This window comes from Myxocyprinus asiaticus, chromosome 31 (genome assembly GCF_019703515.2).
Source record: "Myxocyprinus asiaticus isolate MX2 ecotype Aquarium Trade chromosome 31, UBuf_Myxa_2, whole genome shotgun sequence".
In the NCBI taxonomy this organism is placed as follows: domain Eukaryota; kingdom Metazoa; phylum Chordata; class Actinopteri; order Cypriniformes; family Catostomidae; genus Myxocyprinus; species Myxocyprinus asiaticus.
In genome coordinates this window covers 22,649,461-22,665,003 of record NC_059374.1, presented here as the reverse complement: position 1 = coordinate 22,665,003, position 15,543 = coordinate 22,649,461, and the positions used below count along the sequence as shown (strand labels likewise).

Sequence of the window (15,543 nt, the reverse complement as noted above, 5' to 3'; positions counted from 1 at the left end):
TAATTCCCTCATATTTTGCGATCTACATCATCTGAAGCTGTTTGGAAAGTTTAGAGTGTGTCTGAACTGTGAGATGTGTTTTCTTCCTCTCCTCAGTCAGGCGCGAACTGCAGTGCTGCTCTCGCGTGTCATCATTAGAGTTTAATGTGATCTCATGTTACGTTAAATGTGATCAAACAACTATTCAACAATTTTTAGTTGCCGATAACGTCGACTAATCGTTTCAGCCGTAGTTGGAAATTCTCAGAGAAGACCAGGAGACTCTGGTAAAGCTTCAGCAGGATTCTTTATTGTAGAAGATCAGGAGAATCAGTCTACACGTCAGAAGGTGTTGTCTCATGCTGCAGTCATCAAGTCTAACTTAGGGAGGCATACATTGTATTTTATAGGCATTCAATGGGCAGTCCTTCCAGGTGGTAACAAAGTATTCAGGTGTACCTTAAACAAAGAGTGCAGTTGAACCTGCCACAGACTGGGGTTTCTCCAGCCCTTATCCAATCAGCATAACTGTCACTCAAACGACTTCATTTTCATAGATAAATAAGGAAGGGTCCACACCTATGGGAATGCATTTACATTTGACTCAGACATTGATTGAATCATGAACAATGGCCACCGATTCACAGAATGGGGCTGGGGCACCTAGAGCCATCACAGACAAAAGGTGATAGCCTTAGTTAGTATGAGAAACAAATTTTCATTCACATACACTGTTGTTCAAGTTGACAAACAGGATGCAGCCATGTGTAGATAATCTCACAGAATCACAATACCAAATACCTTGAAAGCCTAATGCAATGTGCATCACTTTAGTTTTTCATGTGATGTTATATGAAAGGCAGTAGACCACCTGATCTTATAGTTGTACTTAAATTTGCAATCCCACAAGAGCAAAACAAGACGTTCTCTGCAGCACTTTTCATGTGGAGTTCAAAACGGCGCACATCATGTGATGTAGCAAAGTGATTAGCCATGATTAATAATGTGGACTATAAGGGTAAAAACATTATTGTTACATGTTGTTTTCTTTTCTAAGGAACTAAATGTATTTTGACAGTAAAATAAATATATGGAGTGTAAAATGTAAGCACTCAAAAGCTGAGATTAATCACGATTAAATATTTTAATCAGCAGACACTACTATTTATTCAGTTTATAATAATAAAAAAAAAATCATCAAATTAAAAAAAGACAATACATATACAAGCATTTTCACTACTGGTCTCAAGACTTTTGGACCCCAATGGAAATATTGTGTCTAATTTTGTGTAAACATTGTTTCTATGTTGTAGAGGCTGTGTTTGAATGGAAGCTCAGGACAGGAAGTGATTGTCAAGAAGGACCTACAAAACGTGGAAGCTCTGTCATTTGACCCCATCAGCAGGTTGCTATACTGGGTGGATGCAGGTGCTCGGAAAATTGAGGTAATCAATGTTAGAAACAACTATAGCAATTTTAATAAACAGTGTTTGTTCATGTAGTCATTTTACATGCTCTATCTTCCAGGTGTCCAACTCTGACGGAGATCTGAGACGCACTCTGGTGAACGCTTCAGTGCTGGAGCACCCTCGAGCTCTGACTCTCATGCCTGGAGAAAGGTACAGTTCCCACCATCTACCAACTAAAATTAAATAAAAATTACCACAAATTAATTGTAGTTTTAGTTTTTGATACAGAGTATATTATAAAATTTTAAACCATGACACCCATGCCTTCATTAAACATCAAAATGCCACTAGACCTCTCAGAAATGTACCGCCTTCCAACATATTTCAATGATCCATTAATTTATTAACAACATTGGCATCCCTAAAATACTGAAACTGGAAAACACAAAAACTAAAATTAAACTAAAACTTGACAAATTGAAAATACAATAGAAATAAAAACCTGTTTGTGGCTCCCTCAGTTTGATGTTTTGGACTGATTGGGGCGATCGTGTGGCGGGCGTCTACCGCAGCTGGATGGACGGTTCCAATATTTCCTGTATTGTGTCAGAGGGAGTTCGCTGGCCCAATGGCATCACAGCCGATGAGAACTGGCTGTATTGGACAGAGGCGTACGGAGACCGCATCGAGAGATCTGACTTCAACGGAGGTCACCGCACTGTACTGATGGATAGCCTGCCTCATCCCTATGCTATTGCAGTTTTTAAGGTAGGCCTTGTTGTTTAACACTGCCTGGGACTTTTGCAACTGAAACATAACAGCTTTTGATTTTGTATTTGATGATAAAAAGCACATATTTGATATATGTAAATATCATACTGTCTTTGAGTAGAATGACCTTTACTGGGATGACTGGTCCAAAATGGGCATCTTCAAAGCTCCTAAATCAGGCTCACCAGACAGTGAGTTGTTAGTGGGCAGACTGACTGGAGTGATGGATCTTAAGATCTTCTACAAAGGAAAAAACAGAGGTTAGTCCATTAGAGGAACATTACAGAACCCATGAAATGGTTTGACGAGTGCAGCTTTCTGTCCTGTCTGTCCAGTTGCTGTGAGACATAAGGACTTGTGCCATTTTTTAAGTAGCCCATAGACTATGTCCACATTATTCCAGATACATTTCAAAACAGCGTTTTCATTTTCGAAACGCTCTTCATCCACACTGCCGTATTCAAATTTTTTGCAAAAGTTCCTGGTTCACACTGAAACTGCGAATGCGGAAAAACATAAAAAGCGTGGCCCTCCGCCATTTCCACGTACGGTCTGAAACGCAATTGTCCTCGTATTTCCCCGCCGACAGCAATTCTTAAAAAATTTCCAGTCGCTTTTAAAGGAATGCAATGTGAAGGTTGTACAAGGAACATTTATCTTTAACAGTACTATCAAAGTGAATAGCAGGCACAACAACGGCGCTACAACATGGGCCGCCATCTTGAATGTTTTGGGTTGAATGGATCAAATGATTGCGTCACAAGACAACAAATAAGCCATAGTTTTGGAATATCTCCATTTTCCCTGTCCACACTACAACCTGAAGACAGCGTTTTCAGATGTATCCAATTGATAGAGCGTATTTGAAACGAGTGTTTCGCTGAACAAAACAGCATTTCATTGTGGACGGAAGGCTAAAACATAATGAAATTAATTAGTTTTCAAACAAAAACATATTCATGTGGACGTGGCCATAGTCTTTAATATATGTATCAGTCTTTCTTGGCAGGTGGTATTTATAATATAGGAGACGTTCTCATTCTGTCGAGCACTTTATTGGACAAACATTTTTATACCTTTGTGTATGCTCAGTAGAGATGTGTCAATGATATTTTTGGTCTGTTTTTTTTGTGGAAAGACAATGTAAATTAAATTTTTTATATATGCTAAAAGTAAGTTTTGTCAACTTTTAGGAGCACACTTGCATATACTGTAGATGTTTCCAAAGATAATAGACATTGACTAAAAGCCACAAAAGTCTTGAAATCAAAATGCGTTTTTTAAATAGTGACCACAAATGATTTAATTGGGATATAGAATTTTTTTTTTGAAGAATCCCTCTCTCCTTTAGGTCAGAATGCTTGTGCCGACCAGCCATGCAGTCTGCTGTGTCTTCCCCAGCCTGGAAATAAGCGTCATTGTGTGTGTCCTGATGGAGTTTCTTCCACGACCCTGCCATCTGGAGAGCTCCAGTGCCAGTGTCCCAGTGGATACCAGCTCCGCAATAACACATGTGTTAAGACAGGTCTGACACAAACATTGACTTTAAGGGATAGTTCACCCAAAAATTAAAATTCTCTCATCATTTACTCAACCTCATGCCATCCCAGATGTGTATGACTTTCTTTCTTCAGCAGAACACAAACAAATACATTTAGAAGAATAATTCAGCTCTGTAGGTCCTCAAAATGCAAGTGATTGGGTACAAACATTTTGAAGCTCAAAAAAACTCAAAGTAATCTGTCAGACTCCAGTGGTTAAATCTATATCTTCAGAAATGAAATGATAGGTGTGGGTGAGAAACAGATTAATATTTTTATAAAAGTAAATGGGTAAATGAATTTTGGGTGAACTATCCCTTTAAAGAGTCAGATATTAATAAATCTAAAAGCTAAACAAGCTTAACTTGTTCACATTAAAGGTTTGTAAAGTGATTCTGGAACGTCCGCCATACTTTGCCACTGAACTAGATGCTACCCCTTTTCAAAACCCACTTTACAAAGATTGATAGATCTCTTAGATATTCATCATACCGTTGAGACTATTATAATCAGGAGCAGGACAACAGTAAGAAAATAGTGTACAACAAACTTATAGTTTGACAAGGCTTGTTAAGGTGAATATGGTGTTTAGCATGAATGGTCAGCTTCTTCAACCAGACTCTGAGCTTCCTGCTGCTCATTTATTGGCTGCCCTGTGAATGGGCAAAATGACTGACAGGTAGAAAACAATTCAAAGTCTTTGGATTGGCTAAACAAAGAGTCTGACAGCAGCCACTTTTTAGTCTGCTGTTTAGAGTCTAGAACTGTCACAGAGACAGGTATAATACTTTAGGACACCTAATACAGTAGTCTGTCAGGAAAAAGGGATATTTTCTGTGCCATTCTATTTAAAAGTGATTTAATATTGATTTTCTTTTTCTTTTTATTAATGTTTTCCCATCAGAATACACCTGTTTGCCAAACCAGTACCGCTGCTCCAATGGGAAGTGCATCAGCAGCATCTGGAAGTGTGACAGTGACAATGACTGTGGCGACATGAGTGATGAGCAAGAGTGCCGTGAGTGACAGCACCAGCTCTGCCCGCTCTGTCTCATATAAAACTACACAGATGTGCATGTGCTATGTTTCATCTGTCATTCTCTGTTTGCAGCCACCACTGCTTGCGATCCTGCGGTACAGTTTCGCTGTGTGGCCTCTGGTTCTTGCATCCCGCTGGCCTTTAAGTGCGACCATGAGGATGACTGTGGAGATAACAGCGATGAGGAGCACTGTGGTATGTGTGTGGATGCATTTTAGTTCAATAATGGGTAGTCGACACGTTCTGCGGTGTGAGATGTTATACTCGTTCAAAAGGCGTTTTCAGACTTGTAGCTCATTTGTTTTGTTCCGAAACGGGCTTAAATTGTTATAATGTTGCATTTTCATCTTGCTTCAGTTGGCTTTCACAAGGCAACATTTCAAAACGGACCAAAACTGTGTTAATAAAAGTCACATGTGAGGAATCTTCCCCTGTATTGGTCAGAATGTTTGTGCACTGTTTCAGGATTTAGCTCCTACATCAATATACCTGTTATAATTAATTAAATACCTGTACAAAGTTGTCAGCAATACTAATTGTATATGTGTTGTTTAAGACTTCCATGTTCATACATGCCTAAATGGACTGAACTAAGGGAGAAAATGCACCAGGTTCTGAAACAAGTGCTTCAAACAAGCAGCTTTTATTACCTCAAATTAATTGAGAAATGGCACAGAATATTTGTACTGTTACATTACAGCTACACAGCTGGACCATTTAAAATGAAGGGAAGGCGAAAGAGTGATTTAAAATGGTAAAAAATAAATAAATAAAAAAATAGTAAAAAACCAGTCACTGCACTAACTCTCTCTTATTAATAGAGCTGCGTATTGCCATTTTTCTTCACGATAATAAATGCAGAGTGGCATATTATGATTCAGTAAGTCACGAGCTATCACGTTATAATCTAGCTGCATTAAGCGTGCGTGCTCGAGGGATGAGCGTCCCCACGACAGAGTGTGCATCAGCCAGGTGCAGTTTCAATCTCTCCTCCTTAGATCGGGATACTTCACGCAACAAAAAAAAAAAAAAAAAAATCTTATAACTTAAACCCAAAATTATTTTGATTAAAAAAAAAAAAAAAAGTAAACGAACATGTTATACAGAACATTAGGTAATATTTGATCTGCTTTTTTTCCCCCAGAGTCTCATCGGTGTGGGCCTGCAGAGTTCACCTGCGCAAGAGGTGTGTGTATTCGGGATGCCTGGCGTTGTGATGGGGACAATGACTGCAGGGACTGGTCAGATGAAGCCAACTGTACTGGTGAGAAGAAAAGAGACCTATTTAGCACACTGATTCAAAACAAATATGCACTCAAATCAGATACATTTTATGTACCTCCTTAATGTTTTCATATTTTGTCTCTGTGTCTCATAGTGGGCCACCACACATGTGAGAGTAGCAGTTTCCAGTGTCACACGGGTCATTGCATTCCTCAGCGCTGGGTGTGTGACGGAGATGATGACTGTCAGGATGGTTCAGACGAGGACCCAACCCACTGTGGTCAATCACTTAACTATTAACACAAAAATTAAATTCTGTCTTTTTGTTTATTCATCCTTATGTCGTTCCAAACCAATATGACTTTCTTCCGTGGAACACAAAAGTAGTAGTTTTGGAGAATGTCCTGGCTGCTCATTTTCATGCAGTGAAAGTGAATGGGGATGAATGCTGCCCACCACACATGTGAGAGTAGCAGTTTCCAGTGTCACACGGGTCATTGCATTCCTCAGCGCTGGGTGTGTGACGGAGATGATGACTGTCAGGATGGTTCAGACGAGGACCCAACCCACTGTGGTCAATCACTTAACTATTAACACAAAAATTAAATTCTGTCTTTTTGTTTATTCATCCTTATGTCGTTCCAAACCAATATGACTTTCTTCCGTGGAACACAAAAGTAGTAGTTTTGGAGAATGTCCTGGCTGCTCATTTTCATGCAGTGAAAGTGAATGGGGATGAATGCTGCTCCAAAAAGGACAAAAAAATACAAGTTCCACTCAAATTTGGCTTCAGAAGACTTCAAATTTTGTGCAGGAGTCTGCTTTTATAGACTACTTTTATGGTGTGTTTTGTCCTAGTTCATTTTCATTGTATGAAATAGAGCAGTTGGGACATTCTAGTAAATAACTTTGGGATCATTAGAAGAAAGAAAATCATATGGGTCGATCAATATTCAGTAGCATCAGTTCTCATTATTAGGCAGCTTTCATGAAAGAGAATAGAACATATGTGATGTAAAGCAGCTTTTCCACCGTCTGGCCGAATGGTTCTGAGCACGGTGAGGAACAGTTCCAGGAGCATTTCCACTTGTGCACGGTTTGGCACGGCACAATTACAAACCATTCTTGATCCTGGATTTCTCTGCACTGTTAGCTGACCATGCTTAATCATGCTGGTGGAATGGCTTTAGTACATGGCTTTAATAAGTTGTTTCTAGGTAGCTGGCAATGTTCGCTATGATGAGGTAAATGTAATAAAAACATTATGTAAGTTTGGAGTATGTTCATGATTTTAGGATGATGGTTTAATTAGTATAGTACTATCAGGCACTATGTCAGCATGCCTGAGAAACTACAAATAACTTATCAGGCTGTTAACAATTTTGTGTTAATGATAAAGTCAAAAGAAAAAGAAAAAGTGAAACATGAAAAGAAATGCTTCAGAAGACGGTTCTGTGTTAACTTATTGTTGCACAGTAGCCTATATTGGGGCCATAGTCCTACCATGGACTCAAGCTTCATAGTACCACAGTGTTTACATTAAATACAGTTGTATGTACATACCTAATGCTTATGCAGTGAGATGGTTATAAGAGAGAAAGATATAGTCAAGACACAACCACCAAAGACCTCCAGCTCTGGGGACTGTTCACTACAAACCAGTCCATCTTTTACTATGGGTTAGGGTTTATTTATTTATTTATTTATTTTTATCCCCTTTTCTCCCCAATTTGGCATGCTTACTAGGTCCTCGTTGTGGTGCGGCTACTCACCTCAAGTCGAGTGGTGGAGGACAAGTCTCAGTTGCCTCTGCTTCTGAGACAGTCAGTCCGCGCATCTTATCACGTGGCTCACTGTGCTTGACACCACGGAGACTCACAGCATGTGGAGGCTCACGTTATTTCTGTGATCCACGCATGATACCATGCGCCCCATTGAGAGCGAGAACCACTAATCGTGACGACGAGGAGGTTACCCCATGTGACTCTTCCCTCCCTAGCAACCGGACCAGTTTGGTTGCTTAGGAGACCTGGCTGGAGTCACTCAGCACACCCTGGTTTCGAACTCGCGACTCCAGTGGTGGTAGTCAGCGTCAATACTCGCTGAGCTACCCAGGCCCCTAGGGTTATGGTTAAACACGTGATGAGCTAGATGGACGTTCTTTGACCATTGCATAGTGTTTCGCTGTTTTTGCAGTGTCTCGTGCAGTAACCACTTGGAACGCATCCAAAATTTGAATTCTCATTTTAGCATTGTAGCACCACATTGGAAAAAGATACCGTAACCGTGCCAACTGGCCAGATCAGCACGGAATGGCATGATTTTGCAACAAGAACAGTTTGGCCCGATGGTAGAAAATTGGCTTAAGGTTCTATGGAATTTGATATCTTTTGTGTGCTGTAGGGGGTGAAAAATGCAACGGCTTCCTGTGTTCTAACGGAACCTGCCTGCCAGCTAGTGTTCACTGCAATGGTGTGGAGGACTGTCTAGGGGGTGCTGATGAGCAACACTGCGGTATCTGCCTTTTTATTTTGAACTCAAGTGGAAATGCTGTTTATATTTTATTTTAAAACACAGGTAGGCTGCAGGGAATAATAAGTTGCTTTTCTTGCAGATCCGCTCTGCACGCGGTATATGGAGTTTGTATGCAGGAATCGAGCACAGTGTCTGTTCCAGTCTCTGGTGTGCGATGGCACTCGGCACTGTGCCGACGGATCCGATGAGGATGCAGCGTATGCTGGCTGCTGTAAGTCCAACACTTTGCTGACTAATAAATGTTACCATAATAACCCATTTATTAGCAGAAATAGTGCTGTTCAGTTCATAGCCCTATAAGCTGGAAGTGAATTGCAGTATATTAGCACATTAACTTAATTAAATTAACTGTTTACTTGTTTGATAAATGAATGTAGTAATTAAAGCTTACGGATTATTAACAAAACGGTAAAGTCTCTTTAAGTAATCTTAACCACAGTCCTTATTTTACTCTTAAATAGAAAAGCGCTATTCTAAAAACCATTTGAAATTCACATGGTAAATTATCTTTCGGGGTTGACCTACAAACTGACATCATAACTGAGCAGCTCTATAACCAAAGGCTCTGTTAATACATGTTGAAGTTGTTTTAGAATGATTAGTTTGTTGAATGTTCTCTGCTCTCTCCACAGCAACTAATCCAGAGTTTGAGAAAACATGTGATGGCTACAACTTCCAATGCGCCAATGGAATGTGTGTGACTCTGGAGTGGAAATGTGATGGCATGGATGACTGTGGGGACTACTCAGACGAGGCCAACTGTGGTGAGCAATGCACACACAAACACATTATAGTGTAGGCCAGTGGTCGACAACCTTTAGCATGAAGTGCCATTTATTTTTTATTTAAAGTTAATCACTGTGCCATATCAACAACTCGCTAGCAGACCAAAGCCAAATTCTGGGTTAAATTTCAACAATTTCAGTTTGGCTGCACCAGTAGTCCCATTGGGTGGGAAAAATATTGATTTTCCGATGCATTGTGATCTTCATTTGAACAATCTCGATATCGATTCTTAAATCCCAAGATTGATCTTTAACTCTATGCGGCTACATTCTACAGTGTAAGTAAATCACTTGCATATGATTAGCCACAGGCTGGAAAATACTCAGATTTCACCCACCAGTTTAGCACCGAGATCCTTTCACTGCGTTTTATAGAGTAAAAGTTTGATTTGACTCATTCTGTATAATGTGTATCCAAAGACGAGATTGACGCAAATCATCTGTCTTTGAATAATGTCTCTTAATATCCTTCCTGTTCTTTACAGTCAATTGTTGATTGAAAGCAACAAAAAATAAACATTTAATTCTAATCACACTGACACAGTTGAGGTAAAGAAGCTCTTGTTAATGTGTGCTCAACTGAAACACATTTGTGATGCTCGCCGAACTGCCCGTAAAAGCTAAAATCTGAGAAAATAATATTTGTAAAATTTATATTTTCTACGGCTGTCGAAGTTAATGCGTTAACGCATGCGAATTGTAAAGTTTGTATCCATACCCAGCCCTATTGTGCAGTCCAAGTTTTGTTTTGTGTTACATGGGCAAAACTTGTCTACGCCGCACTATTTTTGGGTCATGCAATCCATGCAGATTATAGGTCCATGCTTTGCGGTTCATATGGGTTGCACTTTTTCATACATGTTTGGCTTCCTATACAGCTTTTATAACTTCTACATTTCTAAATTAAATGACTTAATAAAATAAGAATACTGACCAGTCAGAGTGTCAATATCGCAAAATTAACCCCTTTAGAGTGATGCCATTTATTTCGCGATATTGACACTCTGACTGGTCACCATTCTTATTTTATTAAGTCACTTAATTTAGAAATGTAGAAGTTATATGAGCTGTATAGGAAGCTAAACTCTCTTAATTATAATGAAAAAGTGCGACCCGTATGAACCGCACAGCATGGACCTATAATCTGCATCCTGTACGTTATACAGGAATATGATTGTTATGTGATGTAAATCCATAAATAAAACAATTCCATTTTAAAACCTCATACTATTGTGCATTCTCAATAAGCACTTTTCAGCCTAACAAGTACCCGTTTTGCTTTGACAGCTAAATCTTTGCACCAAATTTGTGGGCATGTTTGCTAATGTCTGACTGATGTGTGCTTCCTGTATCAGCTTCCCCGACTGAAGAGCCAGGCTGCTCACATTACTTCCAGTTCGAGTGTAAGAATGGCCGCTGTGTGCCTGCCTGGTGGAAGTGTGATGGGGAAAACGACTGTGGTGACTGGTCAGATGAAGCTCAATGCTCAGGTACACAAATCAGACCGGTGTCATATTCTTGCCCAGTCAGACTATTAGCTTTAAATTGGCTTGTGATTGCCAAAAAGACTCTACTAGTACAATTGATTAATTAAAATTAGGGTTGTCAATCAATTAAAAAATATTTATTTGCGATTAATCAAATTTTCTCCCTGAAATTAACACATTCAGTTCCAAGAATACTAAAAAATAGCCCTGTGTAAATTTATGCAACAGCGTTAAGCCTAATTAAAATGTATTGTGGGTAAGTTCAGGTGGCGGAACTTCTCACACACCTGCTCCGGGTCCAGTTACCTGTGCTCCCAATCGTTTCCGCTGCGGTTCTGGCGCGTGTATTGTGAACACCTGGGTGTGTGATGGCTACGCAGATTGTCCTGATGGCAGCGATGAAGTGGGCTGTCCCACAGGTGCTTTTTCTACTTTACCATTACAATACACCCTGCCTTCTTACCTTATCATCTGTACTCATCCCTGCCTGTGTCTTTTTTCTGGCTCTCTCTCAGCCAATGGTTCTGTGACTCCAGTGGCAACTCATGTTCCTCCACCATCAGGCCGCTGCACTAAAGATCAGTTCCTCTGCCTAAAGCCCCAGACCTGTATCCCTGACTGGAAGCGTTGTGACGGACACCCTCACTGCCAAGACGGGTCTGATGAGGCCAACTGTCGTAAGTGCCTCTTAGAGTCACACATATACAGTCAAAAGTTAGAACACATCTGGTCATTCTTTATTATTACTATTTCGCACATTTTAGAGTAATTAAACCATGTTATAACAAAAATAAAAGTACGGGAATTATGCAGTAACCAATAATGTTAAAAATATATAAAACAGAAAATGTAAAAAAAAAAAAAAGAAAAAAGGTATGTGTGTGTGTGTGTATATGTATGTATGTATGTATGTATATGTGTGTGTGTGTGTATATATATATATATATATATATATATATATATATATACACACACACATACATACAGTACTGTGCAAACTTTTTAGGCACATGAAAATGTTGCATAGTGAGGATGTCTTCAAAAATAATGATAAAAATTGTTATCATTTATCACTTAATGTCATACGTCCAGTAAACATAAAAAAAGCTAAATCAATATTCAGCGTGACTACCTTTGCCTTTAAAACAGCACCAATTCTCTTAGGTACACCTGGACACAGTTTTTCTTGGTTGTTGTCAGACAGGATTTTCCAAGCTTCTTGGAGAATTAGCCACAGTTCTTCTATCTATTTAGGCTGTCTCAATTGCTTCTGTCTCTTTATGTAACCTCAGACTGATACGATGTTCAGTGGGGGGCTTTGTGGGGGCCATGACATCTGTTGCAGGGCTCCCTGTTCTTCTATTCTAATCTTTTCTATTTGCAAACATAATGTTTGGGAATCTAACATTTCTATTTCCTATTGACACACTAAAGCTGAAGATATAAATAACCGTCTTAAGACAAATGCTTTTGTGAAACATCTTGTGTGCCTAAAACTTTTGCACAGTACTGTGTATGTATGTATATATATATATATATATATATATATATATATAGATAGATACACACCGATCAGTCACAACATTAAAATCACCTGCCTAATATTATGTAGGTCCCCCTCGTGCCACCAACCCGCATCTCAGAATGCTATTCTTCTCACCACAATTGTACAGAGCAGTTAGGTTATCTTAGACTTTGTCAGTTTGAACCAGTCTGGCCATTCTCTGTTGACCTCTCTCATCAAGGAATTTCCGTCCACAGAACTGCCGCTCACTGGATGTTTTTTATTTTTGGCATCATTCGGAGTAAATTCTAGAGACTGTTGTGTGTGAAAATCCCAGGAGATCAGCAGTTACAGAAATACTCAAACCAGCCCATCTGGCACCAACAAACATGTCACACTCCAAATCAATGAGATCACATTTTTTTCCCCATTCTGAATGTTGATGTGAACATTAACTGAAGCTCCTGACCAGTTGTGGTGATGTGGGCGTGGCCGAGCGACGTCTGTGGAGAGCGAGGCCGGGAGAGGAAGAACGGTAAGGATTGACACCTGTGGGAAAATTATCTCTAACAGCTGTTCTATGTTATAGTGAGAGCTGGAGAGGGATAATAGGGCAGTCCAGACCTCTAGAGGGGAGAGAGATTGACACATGAAAGCTGTGTGTGTGTGTGTGCATTTATTTATGTTGAGCTGAAATGCTACCCGTTTGTGTGATACTGAAAATGATTGTGAATAAACGACTACATGGATTGTTTATCCGGCTCCCGCTTCCTCCTTCATAAAGAGAGTTACTGACCTGTCACAGTGGTTTCGAAACCCGGGAATTAGTAGGAAGAAAACGCTGTCATAGAGTCTTCACCGCTGGACGAACTGTTCAAGGCCCTCGCCAGCATCCACCAAACACAACGTCAGGCTCTGCTTGACCTGCATGTGGAACAGGAGCAGCAGTTCCAGGTGCTCCACCAGGCTCAAGCGGAGGACAGGCAGGTGTTATGGAGCTTGGTACAACAGGAGGGGACTTCAGCTGCGACCCTGGACTCACTTATGCCCGTGCCTCATGTCACACTCGTGAAGATGGGATTGGGGATTAAATCGATTCAAACAGACGGCTTGGTCGAACGATTTAATCAGACGCTGAAGAATATGATTCGTAAGTTCGTGCACGAGGACACTCGAAATTGAGACAAGTGGTTGAGTTAGTGACCTGTCACACCCGTATCTGCATGATTTTATGCACTGCACTGCTGCCACATGATTGGCTGATTAGATAATGGCATGGATGATTGTTGGTGGCAGATGGGCTGTTTGAGTATTTCTGTAACTGCTGATCTCCTGGGATCCTGGGAAGTCTCTAGAATTTAATCCAAATGGTGCCAAAAACAAAAAACATCCAGTGAGCGGCAGTTCTGCCGATGGAAATGCCTTATTGATGAGAGAGGACAACAGAGAATGGACAGACTGGTTCGAACTGACAAAGTCTACGGTAACTCCGATAACCGTTCTGTACAATTGTGGTGAGAGGAATAGCATCTCAGAAAGCTATTCTGAGATGCGGGTTGGCGCTCTTTTGGTGGCACGAGGAAGACCGACACAATATTAGGCAGGTGGTTTTAATATTGTGGCTGATCGGTGTGTATATATTATTATTATAATTTATTAAAAGTTCAAACTAATTTTAGTCAATTCAGCAAACGCTTTTAGATCAAATGTAGCTCAGGGCTGGTAACTGTAAGATTAACTGTCTCTTTTATTGCAGCCACCCGTGGGTCGTTGTTCTGTGTGAATGGTACCCTCTGTGCGGATGGTGAGGCATGTGTTCTCAACAGTGAGAGGTGTGATGGCTTTATGGACTGTTCTGATCACAGCGATGAAGACAACTGCACCGGTTAGAAACTGAGAGCCATTTCTGCTGTATATACAGTATAGTGCTTGCTTATTTCTGCAATTCAGCCCAAACTGCTTAACGAGTCCATTCCAACTTTTTGTAGATAATTTCAGCTTTTGGTGTTTTGTTTTGTAGTATTCACCTTATTCAGCCCCGCCCCTTTTCCGTGCTCCGCTCTTTCAAATTTTTTCATCTAACTCCCTGTTTGTATTGAAGCTACTGAGTCACTCTAAATGTTATTACCGAAACTCACAGAGGTAAATTGGATCTGGCAGATCATATTCAGACAGCTATGACATACTGCACTTTTTCATGATACATGATAATTGTTAGATGTGTAATTCTGCTTAATTTTTAGGTTTCAGTTTGTTAATAATTTGTTTTAAAGGATGTAGTTGACATGAAATTTCCAACAGTGACAGCTTGTATTATTACACATGCAAGTTCATAACATTAAAGGAAATTACAATTGTACTTTTTAAAATTAATTTTTACACCCTACATTTTAGGCATAAATGTGATTCAAATTGTTGTGAATGGAACAAACTAAAACATACACTTTCACATATATATGCATGTATGTGTGTGTGTATAAATATAGTTGCACCCCTTTCCCCATCCCAGTTTAACACTCAAAATAATCAGCTCACCTGAACTATAACGTGATGGGTGAATGACCTGAAAATATGGCCAGAGGTGTTGTACAGAGATATTTTTAAATTGTGTTGGCTCTTGGAGTTTCATGAGCAGAGAAGAATATCAGTACATCCACAACGTGAAGTTAGAATCTTGTGGATTTATGAATGAAGTACTCTTCTTCCAGTTATGACATCCCCTGAACACTTTAAAATACTCATGATAGCTTTTGACAACTCTATAACCTGTAAATCCACTTCGCTAGCTAATTACACTTTGACATCAACACCATAGATATCTAATAACGTCCGCTAGAATGGACGTTTCCAGACAGCATTTTCAAGATGGGTGTGTGCTAGTTTCTCTAGCGCTTAAGGTGAATACATTTTAAGAAATGTGAGATTTAAATTTGAAATTCTCACTTTGACTTACAGGATAGAATGTTCAGAATTTAAAATGTAACCAACAGCAATGGTGTTATTGTAATATTTGCATATAAATTCCAATTGGTCCTCCTTACATCTGTTTGCATACTGGATTGTGCAAAGATGGTGTCATGTTTTGTGTCGATTCTCATACACAGCCATCATATAACAAGATATCCACTGATTGTCATGACAACTGCAAAGATTAAGATTCTGATGTGGAATTTAATTTACCCAGAACCAAAGCTTATACCTGAAGCTTACATAAAACTTTAAAACTATAATTTTGCTGCCTTGCAAGCACTGCTGTTTCCTTCAGGAAA

The 15,543-nt window shown here is 39.7% G+C and overlaps 1 protein-coding gene across 2 annotated transcripts in view; it reads left to right on the top strand.

Annotated features, from left to right (window-relative positions):
• The window catches only part of LOC127421778 (sortilin-related receptor-like), a 99,036-nt gene that overhangs the window by 72,244 nt on the left and 11,249 nt on the right, over positions 1–15,543 (top strand). Inside the window, exons 18-33 of one of the 2 annotated variants that reach the window (XM_051664911.1) lie at positions 1,293–1,424; positions 1,507–1,598; positions 1,910–2,156; positions 2,281–2,419; positions 3,511–3,684; positions 4,605–4,718; positions 4,812–4,934; positions 5,884–6,003; positions 6,118–6,243; positions 8,367–8,477; positions 8,578–8,709; positions 9,131–9,262; positions 10,639–10,773; positions 11,037–11,189; positions 11,286–11,447; positions 14,031–14,159. In XM_051664911.1, coding sequence (XP_051520871.1) covers positions 1,293–1,424; positions 1,507–1,598; positions 1,910–2,156; positions 2,281–2,419; positions 3,511–3,684; positions 4,605–4,718; positions 4,812–4,934; positions 5,884–6,003; positions 6,118–6,243; positions 8,367–8,477; positions 8,578–8,709; positions 9,131–9,262; positions 10,639–10,773; positions 11,037–11,189; positions 11,286–11,447; positions 14,031–14,159 — 2,221 coding nt within the window. The remainder of the gene's footprint in view (positions 1–1,292; positions 1,425–1,506; positions 1,599–1,909; positions 2,157–2,280; positions 2,420–3,510; positions 3,685–4,604; positions 4,719–4,811; positions 4,935–5,883; positions 6,004–6,117; positions 6,244–8,366; positions 8,478–8,577; positions 8,710–9,130; positions 9,263–10,638; positions 10,774–11,036; positions 11,190–11,285; positions 11,448–14,030; positions 14,160–15,543) is intronic. The other variant, XM_051664912.1, reaches the window with a different exon arrangement.